The 24,410-nt window shown below is 36.7% G+C and overlaps 1 protein-coding gene across 1 annotated transcript in view; it reads right to left on the reverse strand.

Annotated features, from left to right (window-relative positions):
* The window catches only part of GPC5 (glypican 5), a 1,347,921-nt gene that overhangs the window by 1,092,948 nt on the left and 230,563 nt on the right, over positions 1–24,410 (reverse strand). The window contains exon 3 of the mRNA XM_029210190.1: positions 19,061–19,749. Within this exon, the coding sequence (XP_029066023.1) occupies positions 19,061–19,749 (689 nt within the window). The remainder of the gene's footprint in view (positions 1–19,060; positions 19,750–24,410) is intronic.

Raw genomic sequence — 24,410 nt, forward strand, 5'->3', positions numbered from 1 at the left:
TTTCTCCAGGTATACACCCAGGAGTGGGATTACTGGGTCGTATGGTAGTTCTATTTTTAGTTTTGTAAGGAACCTCCATACTGTTCTCCATAGTGGCTGTACCAATTTATATTCCCACCAACAGTGTAGGAGGGTGCCCTCTTCTCCACACCCTCTCCAGCATTTATTGTTTGTAGATTTTTTGATGATGGCCATTCTGACTGGTGTGAGGTAATACCTCATTGTATCTTAGTTTTGATTTGCGTTTCTCTAATAATTAGTGATGTTGAGCATCTTTTCATGTGTTTGTTGGCCATCTGTATGTCTTCTTTGAAGAAATGTCTATTTAGGTCTTCCACCCATTTTTTGATTGGGTTGTTTGTTTTTTTGATATTGAGCTGCATGAGCTCTTTGTATACTTTGGAAATTAATCCCTTGTCAGTTGCTTCATTTGCAAATATTTTATCCGACTCTGAGGGTTGTCTTTTCATCTTGTTTAAGGTTTCCTTTGCTGTGCAAATGTTTTTACATTTAATTAGGTCCCATTTGTTTATTTTTGTTTTTATTTCCATTACCCTGGGAGATGGGTCATGGACTAATGATCTTAGATAATCCAAGCGTTTTGAATTTCCATTGGTCACTGATGTAACTTGGGAAGAAAGGCATAATGGAGTTGATCCTGGAGTCAGAGCCACATACTGAATGACCTGGGAGTGGTTAGAGGGCTGGGACAGCTTGGAGCATCTGAGAAGGCTGACCACACCACTGGTGAAGGTCAGCAGGATGCTGATGTACTAGCATAACTGGCAATTGCAGGGTTTAGGAGAAAATTTACAATCTGACTTTAAGCAAATAACTTATAAGCTCTGTTCATCTTTTGACACTGGAAAAATATACATACTTAATTCACAGTGCAGCTGTGGGGATTTTGTAAACATCTCTAAATGTAGGGATTTCTTTCTTTCTTCATTGCGTGAAGGAAGTTTTTATTGATAAGGGCAATAAAAACTAGAGCTAGAATGTATTTTGCTAATTTCTTATCTTCAAGGAGTTTATAATCTAATTAGGGAGGTAGGGTTTCCAATGATGAAACAAATTGATAAATATATAAAGCTAACTTCAATATGATATAAACAATGTCTTAATAGGGTATAAACTATGTGTCAAAAGAATGTTATAAGCAGGGAGTTGTATAGGAGCCCAAAGAAAAATTACTAGGGACCAGAGGTACCCGGGAAGGTTTTAGACAAACCTTGAATCATTGATAGAAAGAAAAAAAAAAAGAGAGAGAGGAATTCTACCCTGAGGCTGAGGGGATGGAAATGAGAAAAAATTCTCAACAGTGGATATTAATTTGGTTATACTAAGCAAAGCTTGATTCAGTTACGTTTTTCAATATGATCTCTGGAGAAAAAAGTATTTTTTTCCTTCTGTGATCATTGGGCTTCGTGACATTTAAAACTCCTTGAGATATACAGTCTAATATTCTACAAACTACTAAGCTCTGTCACAAAAAGATGGCCAAGCAGCCAGTACTACCTCAATATTGAGGTGGTGAGAAACCACAAGGGAGGAAAGAGAAGCAACTCAAAATCAAGTTGAAGAACAGAGGACATTGAAAGACTAAATAATATCCCTAGAAACAAAATCAAAACTTGACCATTTCATTTACCAAAGGGAGTGAGAATCCTACATTGTGAAAGTAAATATTTTTAAATGTAATTAGGTAAAAAATAAAACGGAGATACATCAATACGACCATATTTCCCCACTTTTTCAAAGCTGAAGATGTTTGAAGATGCTTTAAAATGGCATCAGCTAGAGGTTTAAATGTTCACAGGCTGTATATAAAATAGATTACTAATAAGGACCTACTGTATAGCACAGGGAACTCTACTCAGTACACTGTAATGACCTATATGGGAAAAGAATCTTAAAAAAAAAAGTGGATATATGTATATGTATAACTGATTCACTTTGCTGTACACCTGAAACTAACACAACAATGTAAATCAACTATACTCCAATAAAAATTTTTTTTAAAAGTTCAACGGCTATTTATTCTGCTCTCGTCAGATAAGGTCTCTTGCATTTTCACTTCTCCTACCCTGCATTGGAAATTCTTTCCCCCTAGAATGGGCTTCCATTAGCTCTTCCTTGTGTAGATGCAAGAGCTTCCTTACTGACCTTCTCTCCGATTCTCCTAGCTCTCTAATCCTTCTGCCCAGGCTCCCAGATTCATCTTCCTACAGCACCGTTTTGACCATATTGCTTCTCTGATCCAAAGCCTTTGATGGTTCCTCCCATTTCCTAATGAGTACAAATTAAAGCATTTCAAGTGAATTTACAGCAGAACCTCCAAATTTCCCAGCACTCCTCCACTTTAAACACTATACGCTTTAGCTAAACTGTATTACTCATAGTCTCTAAAGTTACCCTGTACTTTTCAGTCTTTGAACGTTTCTTCTTTTCTGCTTGTCTAAATGTTACCGTCTTCCAAGGTTCACTTAAAATATCACTTGTGAAATTGTCACCCTTGAGCTCTCAACTTGAGGTTATTTGTCAACCTTGCAAGCATTTGGTTTGTACATCTCAATAGGATTTGTTCCGCCACAGCTTAGAGTACTGCAGAGAAATATTTTGCTTGGTTTTTTTCTGTTGTTCCTAATTGCTATCAAAGTCCCGACTCAGCCCCCCAAACAAAGCTAATACACATTTATGCAAATAAATTAGTAGTTTCTTCTCAACTACCTTATTTGTTGGGAATAGTCAAATGATAATTCTGGAGACAATTTAAATACCCCCCTCCATAAAGTACTCAAAGTATAACATTGTGTCTTCCTGTTTACCACACTGAGGCATTACAGGCTTTTCTACCTTTCTTATTTTTCATAGATACTGACCACCTATAACTAATACTCCATGTAACATTCAGACGTCAAAAAATTGCACTGTTAGAAAATTGTTAGAAGGGTACTTGAAAGAAACACTGCTGACTGGGAAAATAATTTCAATATATTTAAGAGACAAATGCTTATTATTCAGAAAAGTTAAAAAGACAAATGACCCAATGGAAAAAAGCAAATGGACAAAGGATATGAATACCTAAGTCACAGAAAAAAAATGCAAATAGCAAAAGTCATATGAAAGCTGATAACCTTAGCACTTATCTATGAAATTAACAATACAATTTTCATCCACCCAACTAGAAGACATTTTAAAGATGGACAGTATCAGCTATTGGCAAAGGTGTTGGGAAGATGATCTCTTACATTGCTAGCGTGAGTATAAAACGGTACCTCCAACTCTTGTTGGAGGGGACCTGGCTGTTTTTATTAAGTTTTTAAGTCTACACTTTCTACCAGCCAGCAATTCTACTTAACTGTATCTCACCTAAAGAAACAATGACACTTAAGAACAAGGAGACTAATTGGGAGACTAATTGGGATTGGGAGACAAGATGATGGGTTCAATTCTGGATTCATGGGTTTTGAACAGTTTGGGACCATTCTGAGATGCTTAAGAGAGCATTTATTTATTTATTTATTTGCGGTACGCGGGCCTCTCACTGTTGTGGCCTCTCCCGTTGCGGAGCACAGGCTCCGGACACGCAGGCTCAGCGGCCGTGGCTCACGGGCCCAGCCGCTCTGCGGCATGTGGGATCTTCCCGGACCGGGGCACGAATCAGCGTCCCCTGCATCGGCAGGCGGACTCTCAACCACTGCGCCACCAGGGAAGCCCCGAGAGCATTTATTTTTAATGATGAAAATTAGAAATTAATGTCCATCATTCTGTCATGATAATCGCTACATAATCATAGTATATTATAATATAGAGTACTATGCAATGGTTAAAAGTGAAATATCAGGACATACTATGAGTTTAAAAAAACTGAAAAATGATAAGTAAAATAGGATACGATTGATGGCATTCAAATTAAAACATCACGTATTTCTGTTGTTACATTCATCTATGCATATAAATGCATGTTAAATGTCTGGAAGACTACCTAACCAGTTTTTCCTAAGGGAAGGAAAGCAAATTGGCTGAGACCTAACCTTCTACAGCATTCTCCTCAATTTTACAAACAAGCAGATATACACATATACACACATTTTATTCTTTTTTTGGTCTGATTTTACTAAATTAGAATTATATTGTATACATCCCTGCAAAGCTTTCTTTTGCAACTGAAATTTCATGAACATACCAGAAGTCACTAGTGTATACAAATGCCAGTTTTATGCTTTCTAACTTAAGTATGTGTACATAGAGATACACACACATATACACGCTCATATACGTCATAAACGGGATCATAATGCTGCATTCTATTTTTTTTTAATGCCATAGATTTTTCCTATTACTTTGTTTGCTTCTCCAACTCCCTCTCCCTTATTATGGCCACTCACATCTTTTCCTTCCCAGATCATCAGGTGAAGCAAATCATTTATCATCCCTTTCTATTGTTCTCCACGTTCACGTGCCCATGTACTCTGCACATATTCAAACATATATACATATACGTATGTATTTATAAATACAAAGATATTCCATGCAAAAATTGAATGCTTAATAAAAATAGGATCATATGTATTCCTATTCATTCCACTTTCTCAATCCCATGATATCACATAAAAATCCATTCACGTCTATTGATACAGCTTAAATTCATTATCTGTGATGCTTGCATAACCCTCCTTGGTGTCGCTGTATCCTAATTTATTCAACAGTCCACCATTGCGAATATTTGTTTGTTTCCAGTGCTGTGGTTAGAATGTCGCTGCAAATATTGATACAAACATCTCTGTACTATGTCTTTGAATACTACTAGTACTTTTATTTCAATACAATAGAGTCTCAAGAAATTGGACTTTGGGGTCAACATCTGTAGAACTCCAAGGTAACCAAGGACAGAGGGGAGCTGCTGGTGAGAGCATAAGACTGAGAGACATTTGGAAGTCAGACATACGGAGTCTTGATGACCATGTTAAAGAGATTTGTCAGATCTACAATTATAGCGCTTTAAATCCTGAGTACAGGAGGTTGCAACTAAGTTTTTCAAGTGTTATTCTGGTGACTCTATAGATGGAGTGGGGCAGTAATGGACATGAAGTGACTTAATGAGATTAGACTAATTAGGACACGTTTGCCTGCCATCACCCATGCAAGAAAATGGCTGGTGGTGGAGAGATTCAAACATATTTGAGATATGGTTAGGATGTGAAATCAATAGGAATCAGTACTGGAAGGTAAGTGTCAAGGACGATTCCTAGGTATATGGGTGGATGTACTGAGCCAGGGGATCCCAAAGACTAATCAGGATTGGGAGACAAGATGATGGGTTCAATTCTGGATTCATGGGTTTTGAACAGTTGGGGACCGTTCTGAGAAAAAGTGTCAAGCGAAAACTATGTATATAGGTCTGGCGCTCAGAGATTGCCTTGGATATATACAAATAAGGTGGTAATTTAATCTGAGACATCAATTTCTAGGCTGATGTGACAAGGGTCTCCAAAGTGACTCTGGGAATAAACCACTTTTTATGTCGCAGAAACATGAAATCATCAGTGGTAGAGAATGTGAGATTAAAGAAAGGGAGAAAAGACATTACTGTTAACTACACTTCTTTTTATCCTGGGAACTGTGGCAAGTGGTGAAAAGGTAAAACGCTGAAAAGATGTGGATACTACCATCACCTGGTCACATCTGACTACCTAGGCATTAAAGGGAGTATTTTTAAATGGGGCACTGCTCTCTTACTTATTTCAAATTTTTCATAAACATAAAATTAATTTTATTTTAAAAAAACCCTCTTGCTTGTAGATTAAAGTGAATGCATGTGTTTTCTTTTATTTCCATTTATCCATCTTGTAATATTAATTTGGTTTCTTTTTTCCACTAATCTTAATATTTACTTCTCAGATGGTGGGTTATTAAAGTTCTAGGTAGGACTGTCCTTTGTCTCTTAATAGGGTATGACTTGTTCTGTAGGAAACATATTAGGAAACACCTGATATCCCTTTGTTCTAAGGCTAGTCAGCAGATGGTCATGCTGAGGAGAAACCAACAGCAAAGTCATAGGAGGCCAAACACTGGGGTGAAAGGATTCTATGCATTATCTTTTGGGCTGGGACTTAGCAGTGGGACTTTTATATATCCCAGTGTGGAAATAAGAATGCTCTATCAAGGACATTGATGATTGTGATGTATATTTTAATTGCATAGATTATATTATTTGTTGATAAACAAGTAATGAAAATATCACATTCTATTGGCATTATATATTATGATTTTTAATATATTTAAATATATTAATATAAAATATATTTAAATATATTAAATAAAATATATTTAATATATTTAATCATTATATATTATGATTTTTAATTTATTTATGCAGCCGCATAGCACAGGGAGATCAGCTCAGTGCTTTGTGACCACCTGGAGGGGTGGGATAGGGAGGGTGGGAGGGAGACGCAAGAGGGAAGAGATATGGGAACATATGTATATGTATAACTGATTCACTTTGTTATAAAGCAGAAACTAACACACCATTGTAAAGCAATTATACTCCAATAAAGATGTTAAAAAAAAAAAAAAAAAGCACCGAGCTGATCTCCCTGTGCTATGCGGCCGCTTCCCACTAGCTATCTATTTTACGTTTGGTAGTGTATATATGTCCATGCCACTCTCTCGCTTTGTCACAGCTTACCCTTCCCCCTCCCCAAATCCTCAAGTCCATTCTCTAGTAGGTCTGTAACACAACACTGTTAATCAATTATACTCCAATATAAAATAAAAAATTTTTAAAAAAGAGTGGTTCAAGGTGAGGGTAAAGTGGTGGTAAAGGTCAGATATGCAAAGCATTAAAGGTCAATTTAAAGGCTTTCAGATTCTATTCTAAGGTTAATAGGAAGCTACTGAAAGATTTTACATATAATATAGTTTATATTTTGGAAAACTTATCCTGACTTCTGTCTGGAGAATAGACTTGAGATGCTAACAAGGTTATGGAAAAATGAATTAGTTCCCTGTAAGTTCTAACAGGGCAGCTGCAGGCCCAGCTGGTATAAACTCAGTGTCTAGCAGTGCCTGGTACACTGAAAGACGCAACATACATCTGTTGCATGTTCAGATAAATGAACGAGATTATCCACCATTTTTATCCACTTTTATCTGACCCAAACTTTTCTTGAATGAGAAAAACAGCTTTTCAAGGTCTAAAAGTTTACCGTCTATGGGGAAAACACCTTTACTATAAGGACAGACATTTTTTTTCTCTGAAGGACCTTGAACTGTTCACGATAAAATGTCTGAAAACATTTTTAGTGTGTCATTTGGATGACAAGTGAAAAGAAGCATTGTTCCTCTGAGTTCCCAAAGCCTCAAGAAGCATAGGCGAATCAAAAGGACAAATGTATAAATGGAAATTATTCACTGGAATATACTGGTTTTCGATCTGTATGAGTCAATTTTCAAAATCATATATTATGACTTTTTATAACAGTTTTATTGTTATATAATTCATGTACCATAAAGTGCACTCTTTTGAAATGCACAACTCAGTGAATTTTACTATATTAACAGAGATGTGCAACCATCACTGCTATGTAATTTTACAATATTTTTATCACTCTCCCCTGCAAAAATCCTATATGCATTAGCAGTAATTCCTTATTCTCTCACCCCTGGTAGTCACTAATCTACTTTCTATCTCAGTGAATTTGCTATTCTAAATATTTCATATAATTAGAATCACGTAATATGTGGTCTTCTGTGACTAACTTATTTCACATAGCGTATTTTCAAGGTTCAATCATTGTAGCCTAAGTCACACTGTAGCATGTATCAGTACTGCATTCTTCCTTACTGCCAAATAGCATTCCGTCGTACAGTTATAAAACATGTTATTCATCCAGTTCTCAGTTGGTGAATATTTAGGTCATTTCCACCTTTTGGCTCTTATGGATAAAGCTGCCACGAATATCCATATATAAGTTTTTTGCGAACATACGTATTCAATTCCCTTGGGTATATACTTCGGCATGAAATTGCTGGGTCATATGATAACTCTATGTTTAGCATTATGAGGAACTGTCAAACTGGTTTCCAAAGTGACTGCATCATTTTACAATCCCTCCAGCAACGTGTGAGTGTGCAAATTTCTCCACAGCATTAACAACACTTGTTATTGTCTATCATTTACATTGGAGCCATCCTAGGGGGTGTGAAGTGTAACTGTCTCTTTATGATTTTGATTTGCATGTCCTTAGTGACTAATGATGACAACATGTTTTTGTATGTTTATTAGCCATTTATATACCTTCTTTGGAGAACGTCTCTTTAAACCCTTTGCCCATTTTTATTAGGTTACTTTTTATTGATGTGTTGTCTAATTACATTAATTAGTGCCTCCACTTAAACATTTAACTCGGAGAGTGTAATACATGACAGGGATGTCTTATTCCTGATTTTAAAACAAATGCTTCCAGAAGTTCCATTGTGCTCTTGGAACTATATAATAGTTCTAACATTTTTTAGTTTTCTTTTTCCATTATGTGTTAGCTTTCATTTGAATGTATATTTCCATTATGTTTGTATCTTACTTCATGGTTACGTGTATGTCAATACTATTTGGCATATTCCTAAAAGACATTCAGTATGAAGTTCATCCTTTATTATGATAACATATACTTCATTTCTTATCTGTTTGATTTTTCTTTTTTGTTTTCTGTTTTCACTGCTGTCCTCCATTCATCCTCTGGGAATGCCCACTCCAACTCTCTATTGACCTGTTTAAGTCAGCTGACCCCACATATGGCTCCAGGGTGGGAAAATGACCCCAGGGTGTCCAGCCAGCGTATGAGCAGATAGTTCAGAGAGATGAATGGGCTCAAAATCAAAGCAAGGAGCAAGCATATAAGAGGTTTTGATCCATGGGAAATAAGTTCTGTTTTTATTCTTGCTAAACTACACAAGGATGAGCCTAGAGATTGTATAGCCTACTTTGTTAGCACTCGGGAACGGTCTTCCTGAGAAACAAACCAGGACAGACTAAAGCTTCATTGAGAAGTAGAGAAGCATGTTAATAACATTCATGAAGAAATAGATCAAGTCAGATCTTCAGCTACCTGTACCTTTTGACCTTTAGTCATGTGACTTAAAAATTACCCCCCCTCAGGAAGGTTTAAATGAGTTTGATTTCCTGTCACTTCCAAAGAATCCCATCCATTATAACAACTTTTCTAGAACCTTTTTTTCTCAGTGTGAGAGGTCACAGTATAATTTTCAAAAAAGATAAAAAATGTGACTCTAAAACTAACATATGGGGACTTCCCTAATGGTGAAGTGGTTAAGAATCTGCCTGCCAGTGCAGGGGACACAGGTTTGAGCCCTGGTCAGGGAAGATCCCACAGGCCATGGAGCAACTAAACCCATGCACCACAACTACTGAGACTGTGTGCCACAACTACTGAAGCCTGCCTGCCTAGAGCCAGTGCTCCACAACAAGAGAAGCCACCGCAATGAGGAGCCTGCGCACTGCAACGAAGAGTAGCCCCCGTTCGCCACAACTAGAGAAAGTCTGTGTGCAGCAATGAAGACCCAATGAAGAAAGAAAGAAAGAGAGGGAGGGAGGGAGGGAGGGAGGAAGGAAGGAAGGAAAGAAGGAAAGAAGGAAAGAAGGAAAGAAGGAAAGAAGGAAAGAAAAACTAACATATGAAGAGCAGTTGTGAAATATTTGTTCAATTCCTTAATGAGGGAAAAACAGCCCAGTAAAGCTGCTTGACAGTATATACCAGTGTTATAGTCCGTGAAAGAAGGAACCCCAGAATATTATTCTAAAATGAAATGTAGAAGATGATTAATATTTTTCAGGTAAATAAAACAATAACTCTCCAGTTTGCTTTCTCTATCAGATGAAAATAACTTGTGATACAAAAGGACAAAAATTATTTGCAATGTATCGATCTTCCGTAAAATAACATCTGACTCTACAGAGCATAGTAAGGTCCTTATACACAGAAATAGCACTGAGTAATGCTTGCCTTCTTTTCATTTTTTTGGATTATTTTTCCCCATACTTACTACTTTATTGACGGAAGCTATAACCACCTATCATTTGACAACATGGTGGATTTTTTTAGAATCCTTCTCTATCCAGTTCGAGGATAAAGGTTTCCTAACCCAAGATTAAAACCTGGAGGTCACCTTGAAATGCACAGTTCCTTGCGCAACAGTGATATCTAGCATCAAGCATCTACTACTGTTTGATGTAATGAGGTGGGATCTTCTTCAAGTAAGACTATTCATATAGTACAGACAAATACAGCTCAAGGTCATTGATGAGTTTAGTATGTAGCCTAAAACTGACTCTCTCACACCCTACCATGCACTTTTCCTGGCTTTCTATTTTTATCACTATTTATATTTCCCTTGGGTAATTTTGACACCAAGAGGGTTCCGTCTACTTATTCTAGTCTCCAAGTGAACACAGTGATAGCTGAAAATGGAGTAAGGAGAAGGCAAGCCTCAATTTTAAAAGGTAGGAGAGTCTACCTGTCTCTGCTGCTGAAGGGTTAGATGTCAGCCACCAACCCTTCTGGTCCACGCAGTCCCTGTGGGCTCAGACAGAGAAGAAAAGTGGAAGGGGAACAAAAGATCACAGTTAGACTGCACATTCTTGAAATGTGAAGACTTTGAAAATTCCTATGATTTCTTCTTTAGTTGTTAAATGTGAAAACAGAGAAGTGAGTCAAAACCCTATGCAGGGTCCATCATAAGGCCACTCACACACTTGGCCCCTACACACTCAAGGCGAGCCAGACACAAACCAAGGGCACACGGAGAGTCAGAGTCTTCTCTGATCATCGTGGGCTGGGTTAGAACTCCAAAGCCACAGAATGAAAAGTTCATTGAAGAACAAGAGGATCAGTGGCCACTGTCGGGGGCCTGCAGCCCTTCACCATGGAGCTTCCCAAACAGAAACAACTACAGACACAGAAAGACATTTCCCTGCTTAGTTCTTGGGGCAGCCAGGAAACACCTAGTATGGCCGGAGCTGTTGGCCATCCCCTCTGCCCTACGGAGCCTCGTCGGTACCCCAGCGTCATGTGATATGACCGCTGACATTGTGGGTTCAGATGTGGGGGGCACATCTTGAGAGGCACTGTTTTTCTTGTCACTTATACCACTTCCAGTGAGGAATGCTCTGGTTTCTATGCACCATGGACATTCTGGGCAGAATTCTCAGTGCAGGGTTGTATGATCTGTTATGGCCATAGGAACGTGGCAGCCTGAGCTGAGTCATCAGTGGCCTTGGGGGCCATGGGGAGCCCACTAATGGCTGTGATGCTCTGTGTGATACTGATCCTTGGAGACTCCATGCCCAGCAGTGGCAGTGCTGTCAAGGGAGCTTAGCACAGGCCCAGATCCCCAAGAAACGCTGTGAGCGATGATGGCTTTTACAGTCACAGTGAGGGTTTTGGGCTTAAAACTCTGTATTTCTATGCAAGGAGACACAAAAAAACTGCCCACTGGAGTGTCTGTCCTTCTAGAGGAAAAATATTGAATTATTGAGAAATTTAGCTACTTTGGAAAGAGTCTGGAGACCTTAAATCAACCAGACTGGAAGCCAGTACTCTAAGACATGGGAAATGTAAAGACCATGAATAAAGAGCTGAGAAGCTACATCTCTTTACTTGGGCTTAAACCAAATACTTACAGAAAGCACAGAAAGGAGAAAAATCTAAATGTTTACAAGTTCAGCTGCTGGCTGACATTATAAGCAAGATTAAATTTTTTAGGAAACGCATCAAAGCAAACAAAACAAGGTTACAACCAAAAAAGCCTTCAAAATCCATCAGAAGAATGGAGGACAGCTTCAGATAGCACTAACAGAGCCTTTGGAGGTAAATTCCAACCTTCAGAGAAGAATAAAGCTGCTTTCATAAAATCTCAAAAATGGAAGGGAAGAATGGGCAAAATTAATTTAGAAGGAAAAAAAAACCCTTGCCTTTGGATTGAGTTTTTAATAATAAAGAGAGTCTGATCAAGACCCTAAATGAACACTTGCTAGAGAGGAGATATTGGGCTGCTGTTCTGGGGAAGGACAACATGAAGTGTGGAAATGTGGAATTGCATATGTCAAAGGCATCAGAAAATGGAGACCTCTTAATTGGTGAAGACAAAAGATTGCTGATTTATGAGACTGAGTTAATACCAGTTTACAAACTCTCAAAGAAAAAAAAAAGACAGCAAATGTACACAAAATTACATGCAGAATCTAAAATTATCAATGCACTTAAAAATTATCTGCATTAAAAATCAAAGCATTAAAAATCTCTAACCAAGAAAGTGTTGTTTCATTCAGAAAACACTCGGGCAAAAAGGGAGAGGCAAAAACTCCAAAAGAAATATCGCATCCTTGCTGCACTTAAGGGAAAAAAACAATTTTTTATGCAGTATCCAATTTAGAGAGAATTTATACCATTTAAGGTAGAGGACAGCTGTTCCAAACCAGCCAAAAACATCAGTAATGTATATGAACAGCTACACACTTTAAAACTTCAAGCAAAAATTATTTCAGAAAAATTAAAAAGAATCGCTGGTTATTATTAAAACCTTCTTATTCCCAGAAGACACAAGCTCATATTATGGGTGTAAGAGTTCTGTTAGCTCAGAGAAACCTCAACAACATAACAAAACAGAGGCATACATGATGCAAAAATTGAGAAAGAAATTTAAAGGTTCTGAAAATTATCCTTCCATTCCCAATTTCCTAAAAAGTATATTTGATAGAGTCTTGAGACTACAATCAGGAATCCTCCAGATTCCAGATCCCTGAGGAAGGAGAAGCATCTGGCTTTGACGGTGAGGGAATGAAAAAGTTCATGCCTGAAGTCTACCAGTTGTCAACCCCCAAGCTCCCTCCAGTGTGGCCGACTCCATCCTCGGTCAGCAGGTCCTCCAGGAGAGAAAGACAGAGCTGCGTGGTTAAAATCTTGATCTTAACAAGAAAGCATGTAAAGAAGAATTGAATATAAAGGGAGTCAAAAGCCTACAAAGAAGAAGCTATCAGGCAAGGAGCATAGTAATAGCTTTCACATAGCTGATGTGTAAGATGTCCAAGATTGAGTCCCTATCTTCAACGCATTCCATTCTAGAGTACCAGGCAGGACAACTGAAGACGCAGACATTCATTCACCATAAGGGTGAACTCTCCAACGACTAGAGCTGTCCACAAACCTGATAGACCATTATTCCCAGAGATCTGTGTCCAGCTTTCCCTTTATAGGACTTCAGGGCTTCGTAAGACATTGAATAATTTTTTTTCTTTCCCAGGAAATTAAGTAGAAATAAAGAATCATGATTATCAGTGCTTATTCTCAAGTAATTCATACCACAATCTTGCTCAGAAAGGTAAAATCACAAATTAATCATGCAATATTTTTAAAGTCTTATAAAATATCTATCCTTAAATTATGCAAGTTGTTATCCAATGTGTTCCTAAAACAATTTAGACTTACCTCTCATATGAGGTACCTGGATCTTGATTGGTCCTCACCACTGCCAATCATTTCAAGAGAGGTTATCAAAGGGCCAAAGAGGACACCCCCTCCTCCCATGATCCACATGTGCAGGGAGCAAGTCTCCAAAAGATGAAGGATTTGGATCTAATCAGGCATGTAAAGAAAATTCTTATCAGCTGGGGCTGAAAATATTATAGAAATATCTCAATTTTTCGTAATGCTTGAGTAGAAAATCAATGGACAATAGGATTACCCTTTGACTTAACTCTAGTCAGAAAATTCTGTCTCATCCCACATCTGAAAAGAACTAAATGGGCCTACCATTGAGAGGAAAACCCACTAATTATTGCTACATGCTTTACTGCTACCATTTCTGTAAGAGCAGGCTCCCTATCACTATTTAGTATCCAGAATTAAGTGGGTGAAAACCTTTCAAAGTGATCTCTATCTAGAATGATGAGTTGGACTGGATGACCTTCTCATAGTCTAATGAATCTTCCTTTTCTTTTCTATTAGCTTATAGATTTTTCTATTTTCAGTTAGCCCATTTTCATTGGATTCTGTCTGAGCTTTTACTTTTGCTCTAGAAGCTTATGTCTTCCCCCTTCAATTGTTGCTAATTTAATTCTTATGCCTTTCCCTTTTCTCTTGTCAAGCTCCAGTCTTATTCCTCAAAAGAACCAGCTCATCTGAACAATATAATAATTACAAGTTCGACATTAGCCCAACCCATCAGTTAAACAAAAATTAGGCAAAGGTAAAAATGGTATTTTGATGAAAATGTCATCAAGATATATCAAATGACATGATGAAGGTATTTTCAATGAAGTCTTGCCCACCTACTCATAAACTTTGTCCACAGGTAGCTGATTTATAACCTTTGGTCACAGCCCTTTATTCTCTGTTAGCCAAGTACAAAAATATACGTGAATGAAAGCTCCTAAAAAAATAAACTTTGCTTCAGAAATAATGCATTGTTGGCTTTTTGTATATTGTTGGAAGAGGTCATCGAGAGGATATGACTGCCAGTTGACACGTGAGCGGGACCCAGGAGATCAGAGGCTCCTTACCTGCCCCCACCCCCCATCTTTGGAATGTATATACCACCCACCATTCCCACACTAGGGGCAATTTCAAGGACACAGACTTGAGAGAGTAATGTGTTGCCTTAACCTTATTTGTCCCATAGTCCCTATTATGTAAAATTGAATACAGAGTGATTTTTAGGAAAATATATACCACACTATTGAAGAAATAAAATAAAATTAGTGCTTTACCATAAATAACCCAGGCTATCATTTTAATTTTCCTTTCAATTTATATATAAAGATATCATTGAGATACCTAAAAACACATAATTAATTTATTAGGCTTTCATTTCACAGTTTCAGATAAATGTAGATGTGTAGAGAAGCAGTGATCAAATATTAGTTATCACAACAATGTAGTTTAATTAGAGGGCATTAGTGTGTACAGTTCACCTTAAACTCAATCTTGAAAGGTATGGAAATTGAAGTACATAGCTATCCTAAAGTAATTTGGATGCAATCAGCTGAGACTGTACTAATAGTGCAAAGGTAAGAGATGTGGAAAACTGATTTTTTATTTAAAAATACAGAGTGGGACTTTTATTGTTGGAAATTATGCTTTGGAACCCACTACAGACTTAAAAACAGAAACTTTCTGTAGCAGCAATTCCCATTATAGGAGGCTCCTCGTTTCCCCAGGAAGTTCCCTCTTCCCGAAGATACATAGAATGTACAGCTATTGTATACACAGAGCCATTTTAGAAACTAGCTGAGAAACCCCTGCACATCAAGCAAATGAGAAAATACCCACATGGAAACAGGTAGCACAGGCTAGAGGGAACCCTCAACTCCCAGCTGTGGAAACACAGCATACCAAAACTTAGGAGATGCAGCAAAAGCAGGAAGGTTTATACTGATAAACACCTACATTAAGGAAAAAGAAAGATCTGAGATAAACAACCTAACTTTATACCTCAAGGAACTAGAAAAAGAAGAACAAATTAAGCCCAACATTACCAGAAGGAAGGAAATAACAAAGATCAGAGCAGAAATAAATGAAACAGAGACCAGAAGAAAACAATAGAAAACATCAACAAAACTGAGAGCTCGTTTTTGAAAAGGTAGAAAAAGGACTAATCTTTAGCTAGAGTAAGAAAAAAATGAGAGAAGACTCAAGTAAATTAAATTATAAACGAAAGAGGAGATATTACAACTGACACTACAGAAATACAAAGGATCATAAGAGACTACAATGAATAATAATAAGCCAAGAAATTGGATAGCCTGGAAGAAATGGATAAATTCCTAGAAACATACATCCTGCCAAGACTGAGACATTAAAAAATAGAAAATCTGAACAGCACCAATAATGAATAAGGAGATTTAACCAGTAATTTAAAAAACAAATTTTTTTAAAACCTCTCGACAAAGTAAAGCCCAGAACTAGATGGTTTCACTACTGAATTCCTCCAAATATTTAAAGAAGAATTTTATTTTGTCAACTAGATCTCAATAAAGCTGAAAAAACCTTTTTATTTCTAAAATTGTATAGAATCAACATTCAGTTGAGTTTCTTGGTAACATTTGTTCCATTTAGAAGAGGTTGAAACATTGGAATTAACCCAGATCCTGCACTGTTGTTTCTTTAATAAGTTAAAGCATTCAATTATATTAATAACTAATTTTCTAAATTTAATTAATAGCAGATATAATTTTTTAAAATATCAAGTTTTTATTTACAAAATGAATAATTTCCTACCAAGAAATCATTCAATCCTTTAAATCATTTCCTACTAAAAAATCAATCATTCAATCATTTCCTCACAAAGGAATTACTGTTATCAAATAATTAGCAATTAATATCCATTAATATTAAAACACATTGTAGACTTCTAAATAATATTTTATAAAAATTCCAGTTTTGGGGTTTCCCTGGTGGTTCAATGGTTAAGAATCCGCCTGCCAATGCAGGTGTCACAGGTTCGAGCCCTGGTCTGGGAAGATCCCACATGCCGCGGAGCAAGTAAGCCCGTGCACCACAACTACTGAGCCTGCACTCTAGAGCCCGCGAGCCACAACTACTGAAGTCCGCGCGCCTAGAGCCCGTGCTCCGCAACAAGAGAAGCCACCGCGATGAGAAGCCCACGCACCACAATGAAGAGTAGCCCTCGCTCGCCACAACTAAAAGAAAGCCCACGCGCAGCACTGAGGACCCAACACAGCCAAAAATAAAATAAATAAATATATTTAAATAAATAAAAATTCCAGTTTTTTCTTCTCCTTCAAGGAACATCTTTACAATTATCCGCTTACGTTAAATGCCCGTTTAAAATATTTTTTGAATTCTATACCACAGGAAGAAAGAGGTGTTCACATTGAAAGCATTTAAAACACCAGAGAAATCAATGAAGTATTTATAAAGAACATATGTACTAATAATTAGTAGGCTTTAAACAGTTACCACGTGTAAGACACTAACCGAATCTCATTTTATTCTCACAAGAACTCTATGATGTAGCTACTGTTTGTTATTGCCCCATTTCACTGAAGAGGAAACTCAAGAAAGATTAGATAATCAAGTTCCCAAACTCACAGCTAGTAAGTGGTAGAGACAGATGGGAAATCCAGTCTGAGAGTAGAGTCTGTGCTTTTAATCTCCATACTTTGATGGCCTCTGTTAATGCTTTATTAGATTTTCGTCTTAATCACCGGAACGATTATAAAATTTAAATGCTCTCTTATAAATTAGATTTTGTTTCTTTAATGGTTTACCAAATAGAAGATATTTATAATTTTCTCAGGAAACTGAGAATTTTTTTTTCCAGTTGAAATGCATCCAACGGAAGTATGATATATCAGGTACCCCTATGGATTTCTTAAAGTGGCTGTACGTATTTACTGAGGACTAGACTTGAAAGTACTAGATCTCAGAGATTGCTTTGGGAATGTGAGAAAGTCATTATTTGCTGGCTCACCAGTAATTTATTTTGAATTTATTAAATTCATTGATGTGTGAACTGGTTATCAAAGCTTGATAAACAGCTTATAAATCACTTTGAAGTTGGCAGAAATAAATATAATGAGCCAATTTTCAAGGAATTTAAAGTCAGTTTCTCCTCTGTCACCATAAGTTAAAAAGAAAGTCTCAGTTGTTTTATTTGGAAAAGAATCTACAATTTATTAGTAATAATTGATGTTTTTCAAGATAGTTAAGGACCATTTATTAAATGAAATAGAATTATTTGCTTAAAGAAAAGAATGTTCTTTGAAAATCCACCAAGGAGTTTCATATGACAAAAATGTTGTTAAAAATTTATTTATAGAACGCAAGTATGATGATGATTCTAATCATTTATAATACTAAAGTAACCTGCTTCACCGAGGTTTGCTCAGGGCTGGTCCCAGAATATGGAAAGAATAAAGCAAGCTTCTCAGGTACCAAGTACCTACGAATGTCAGAGCCTTACCTTGTGTCACTTAAACCATCACTTCCTTCTTCACACAGGACAAAACAGACTCAGAGGGTTTTAGTAGCTTGTTCAGACCACATGACTAATGAGTACGAAACTCAGGAGTTGAAACGTGTCTATCTACCTACAAACCTGTGTTAGTTTAGCCTTTGGAATAGAAAAAGTAGATATTTTTCTATGTGATAAATTTTAAGGATACAAAAAGGCCCTCCTGGGGTATCCCTGGCGACGCACTGGTTGAGAGTCCGCCTGCCAATGCAGGGGAAACGGGTTCGTGCCCCGGTCCGGGAAGATCCCACATGCCGCGGAGCAGCTGGGCCCGTGAGCCATGGCCGCTGGGCCTGCGCGTCCAGAGCCTGTGCTCCGCAACGGGAGAGGCCACAACAGTGAGAGGCCCGCGTACCGCAAAAAAAAAAAAAAAAAAAAAAAATCATCACACCACGATTGTGCCAGATTCTGGAGAGTCTCTGAAGAAACACTTTTGAAACCTAAGATATCAAATTTTCATTTAATGACTATATAACTGGCATTTTCTATTTTGAAGCTGAATACTTTTGAAATGCCAACAATAACTACCCATTTTTGGAGTACCAGGCACCATACTAGGTAGTATGCCTACATGATTGCCTATCTTCCCAAAAAAGAATACTCCAAAAGTTATGTGTTACTATTTTCTTCTTATCAGTGAGGAAACTGAGGCTCAGAGAAGCTAAGGGACTTGAGAATTACTGGCAGACAGCAGAATCAAATCTATACTGGTCCTGATTTTAAAACTGAGCCCTCTCTACCTCACTGAACTAATCCTATAAGAAGACTTCTACTTAGAGGAGAAACTGGTATTTTAGCTAACCAAAATTTTGATGTAAGATGTAAACTATATTTAGAATTGAATATAACTCATGCATTCTCCTACTATTTCCTAAAGTATTAGCTTGTTAAGCTGCCATAATTTAAAGTACATGATGATGTGCTTATAATCCACACACTTTATGTAATATATAGCTAATTGCTGAGTTCTAAAAAAATCAGTAAACACTGAGTGGCTGCTTACCTGTTCCAATAATTTCTGTCCATCAAGGTGAGCCTGCACCACAGCATCATTAACGAGCAAGTGGAAGTTCAGCAGCACGTGCTCAATGTCGTATGTCCCATGCATGGCATCCGACAGCTCTTCCAATGACAGGATGTACATATGCCAGTGTGGGTTAAGCTCTGCCATGTGTGCCAAGCAGCCTCGCACGACGTTGAGGCAGTATCCCATGCAAGGCTTACTGAGAGTCAGGCCTTGGCAGTGCGGGCAGTACTGCATCCTCAGGAGGGCTCTGCTGCACTCTTTGGAGAAGTGCAGATGGTCTGTGGTATTGATGACTTCAATGCCCAGATTCAGCGCCTGCAGAAATGTGCGACTGGGCAGCAGCGATCGCCCCATCTGCCCCAGTACTCTTTTGGGAATATTACCAAATGGACTAATGTCCCGGCGGGCCATCCGGATGCATTCTGAGTATTCCAGGGAACTGTCACCAGGGTTAATGAGATGATTGTAGACTAGAGGGAAAAGACTGTCAAAGAATCTGTTTACGAATTCTTCAGGATTAACATCAGCACCAAATAAATAGAGCCCTACATCAGTGAAGAACTCCTGGACGGAAGCAGCGGCCTCTAAGGCCATGTTCCTGTAGGTGTTGCAGAACAGTATACTGGTGTAATTTTCTGCTTGTCTGATGAGAGTTTCAAGGGTTTCTGTAACAAAAGCAGAAGTAAAGGATGAAAAGGCTTAGTATTCACATTGACACTGTTCATCCATCTGCTCCAGACAGTAAATGAGCTTAATGCAGCAAAACTAACCTAAGAATCTAAATGGGAATGCTCAGCCTACTAAACCCAAGTTAGCTTCCCAAGGATAACGCCTGGCGGAAGGTGGGCACTACGCACGACACACACGTTTTATAGACATGTATTTCCTAGGATCAAACACAAAAAGTGCAGAAATCAAAAAGACGTTACATGTATAGTAAATTCTTATTGATTTTATTCAGTCATTCATAACCTGCTAACGGTAGAAAAAAAATGTCACTAAGAGAACAATTTCCAATCATGAGTTCATTATTTATAAAAGACAATGACATTAGATATTTGACTCAACACTTACTGTATTTTTATGATTTCACTTTTTTCTTTTCTTTTCTTTTTTTCCAGAATGAAAGCTAGTAGATTATAGACTAGTTACTACAAAGAGAGGTTAAATTCCCAAAGGGAAACCTGAGAATTGTCAGGCTTCCAGAATGTTCAAATTAAAAAGAAAATAAAACATTTCATGATTAAACCATCCTTAAAATTCTCAAACCTTGTTAAGCAGTGGGAAAATCATAAGTTGCATTAACTGATGAAAATAAGTAAGTGTGTGACCACCTTCTGAACTGTCTATCAACTGTTGTTTTAATCATCTTATCTTCAAAGACTTTACTGTGGGATATTTCATTATCTTACTTCTATAATGAATGCTTCCAAATCAATTTCTCCACAGAAAGAACAGAGAATGATTTATCCACAAATTAAAGGAGGTTATAGTAATCAGCAAGTGAAAATTGTATTTCAAAATGATAGCTTTAGACAGCAGCCAACCACCTTGGATATCCTAGTAATTACATTTTATAATTAGCCTAAATACGATACTGGACTGTGTCGATATATAATTAATTATAAAATTCATCAACAAAATTATCTCCCGTAACCCCACTCTTGCAGTTATTTTAAATTAGGTTGTAAAAGACCACACAATAATTCAGCAATCAAACCACTGAGTATATTATAAAAAGAGATGAACAGTAGAATAAAATGAAATGATAAAAGCAAAGTTGCAGGGAGAGCTACTAATGAAGTGAAACTGTGTCACGAATAATGCCATAATGTCATAAAAACAAACAAACAAACAAAAAATTTCATGAAGAACACAGGCAGATAAAATACAATACCATGTATTCTGATTCTATTCCAAGACTGATTCCTCTTGAGTTCCCGGCTTTAGTGTGGTATTTCAAGGTGCATGCTATAGACTAAATGTCTGTGTCCCCCCAAAACTTCTTATGTGGAAACTTAATTTCCAACGTAATGGTATTTGGAAGTGGAGGCCTTTGGGAAGTGATTAGGTCGTGAGGGCAGAGCCCTCATGAATGGGATTAATGACCTTACAAAAGAGATCCCAGAGTATTCCCTTGCTGTTTTTGCCACACGGGGACACAGCCATCTGTGAACCAGGAAGTGGGCTCTCACCAGACATGGAATCTGCCGGTACCCTGATAAATTTCTGTTGTTTATAAACCACCCAGTCTACTGTATTCTGTTACAGCAGCTGGAACTAAGAAAGTGCCCCTACCCTACAATCAAAGGGAACAGCTTTAAAGGATGTTGCAACTCTATTGCAACACAGAGCACTCCAAACAAGATTGTTAACTAGGCAGGACTCCTGTGTTTACCCACACCTCTCCAGTGCCCACTAGAGAATAAGCTACGTACTATGTATTCAATGAAAGTGTGAAAGAATGGAATTAGTAGGGTGACTGAAGGCTTCAATTCAGGTTAGCTGCCCTGCCAAGTGAGACTGCATTAACACCAGGTTTCCCCAAATGGCCTGATTACCTGGGCTGTGTGGGGAAACTACACATCACTGGGTCTCTGCACCAGAGTTGCAACTCAGTAGATTTGCCTTGGTTCAGGAGCCTCTATGTGACAAGCAGCCCCAGTGATTCTTTCGATCTGGCCAGGTTTTGAAACACTGCAGTTGCAGGTAATCTGAGACACGTTCTCTATGCAAGCATTCCACCATGACAGTCTGACCCCAGAGCTGCAATTTCAGCCACTACACTGTCTCCACAGACCAACAGGAGTGAGTGTGAAAAGGAAATTAAACCTTTGCAGTTGGAACTAAAATAAAACTGCTGAGACTATATTTTTTTCTTCAATAATACAGGCTCATTTTGTTTCTCAGCAATTTGTTTGTGGCTATGAATTGTGAAGTTGCAATGATTTTATTTACCAATAATGGTTAAATAGCAATGTTTGCAAACAATTTAGGGGTTTTTTTAAAGATAAGGATAGATTTAAAGAAACCCGTATATCACAGGCACTCTTACATGCTTTCCACCAGGTTTTCTAAGGTATGTGCTATAGCTGCATTTGTGTCATTGATATCTGCCATATGATTCCCTGTACAGTTAATGTAGAATGCTTCCCTAGGCAATACAAGCGTTCCATCTGATTCCTGCCAACTCTAAATGATGTTCAAACACACAATTTTTTTTAAAAAATTTTAAAGTAAAAAATAAAGTGTTTCTTTATAAATTCCATTCCCATTAAGTTATAATTTATAATGACTCAGGAATATATGGGATTTATCTTTTCAGATGCTATAACTAGTAGGTTTTGCAAGTTTATTTTATGAAAGCAATATTGAAAATGTATTTAATATTTAGGAGCATCCATTCAAAATAAAAATGAGGAAAGTATTTCTAAATATTGTTATTTCTTTATAAGGCTGCTCTGCACTATCGTCAATAAACTAAGTTGACTACTGTTTGAGTTAATAATTAAAAAATAGATTTCTGAAAAGGTCTACAATTTTTTACCTCAGACTAGTTTTCCTCTGATTTAGTTTTATTTTTTAAACAAAATAACTAAATAACTGGTAAAAATTAAAAAGTCAATTAAAGCAACATTTAAAAACTTTCCCTTAATATTGTATACATTAAAATTTTAGTTTTCTTAATGATATATTGACTTTACCACCCTTTGAATAAGAGATTGCACACTCCCAGATACCAACATCTGATTAAATACTGAACACAAATGGCTTTTAAAAATAGATTTATTCTACAACAGATTTTCACTATGCTATTAACCCATCACAATATAAGGATTTTTCTTTCAATCTGTGTTAAAATCTGATATTGACATATTCCAGTTAATTGAATTCCCTAAACATATGTTATGTGTTTTTGAATGTGTCTATTTGTGATTCTATCAATAAACATTTCTTAAATTCAGTCAATGGTGAGAGCTGTTGTTCTATAATATATACATTTGATTCTTTAATGCTTAGGAATAAACATACTTTTATGAATCTTTGGGCCTAATAACTTCATAAATTTTAATATATAAACACATATCAGTAACTGAGCAATCTAGAAGTCAGCCAATTGGATAATTTTGTTAGTAATTTTTTCTAAAAAGTTCATAAAATCAGAAGTTGAATTTACTAAAATTAGTTGTTTTTATTAATTCTGAATTTGCTAAACTATCATTTTGTTCTACTATGTTTACCACGAAGTTGAGTGCTTTCATTTTATGGAATTAACATTATGATTTTAACAAGAATTTAAACTTGTCAAAAGAATTGTCAAATGAACAAAATAGTTTGCAGTTCTGAAAAAAGAATAACTGACATACAAAACCAGCGTTTATAAATCCAAGGTAGATTGGGTGCTGAATAATTAATCAGATCTACTTAATTATTAAAGAGAAACTATACAGTTGCTTTGATTACAAAGTTTTAATAAATAAAAAATACCCCTTACTCAAGCTATACAAGTAATAGCTTTTTATTGATGTGCCTAAAATTGTAACATATATTTAGAATAAACATTTGTTAGGTTTGCTTAAGGAATTTAAGAAATAGCCTAGGAAAAATGATCTTTTTGTTGTTTTTCCATTGAGAATTTCAACAAGCTCTTCTTTTCAGTGATATCAGATCAAGTCTATCAAGGCAGGAAACTTCCAACTATCCTTTTAATGCCTAACTAAGAGTGGTAGATTGCATTAAAAGCTACAATCTAATTACTGACTGAATAAAAACATAATTTCTCCCATTATTTCTCATAATTTTTTATGAGAAAATTAATTTATGTATTATCTCATTAAGTAGAAAGTGAATTTGGAATGCATTAAGTTTATCTGCATCTACTTAAATTTTCTTTTTTTTTTTTAATTTTATTTATTTATTTTTTATACAGTAAGTTCTTATTAGTTATCCATTTTATACACAGCAGTGTATACATGTCAATCCCAATCTCCCAATTCATCCCACCACCACCCTCCCGCCACCTCCCCGCCTTGGTGTCCATGCATCTACTTAAATGTTCAACATTAACATTCTGTGAAAATTTAACAACAAAACACCTATGACTAGAAAGTTTATATTAACTTTTTCCAGCCCACATCCCCTTTAGAGACATTTCATTATAGGTACAAAGAACTACTGATGCTTAAATCAAGCATTTAAATTTAAATAAAACTGGTGGAGAAAAAAAATCAGGTGATATTGATTTGAAATCAAATTTGACACATTGAAAAGTCAGTGAAGATTTACATGCAGGTAGGTTTTTTGCAATGGGAGAAACAATATTTAT

This window comes from Monodon monoceros, unplaced genomic scaffold, assembly GCF_005190385.1.
Source record: "Monodon monoceros isolate NGI ecotype Baffin Bay Population unplaced genomic scaffold, NGI_Narwhal_1 Super_Scaffold_8, whole genome shotgun sequence".
NCBI lineage: Eukaryota > Metazoa > Chordata > Mammalia > Artiodactyla > Monodontidae > Monodon > Monodon monoceros.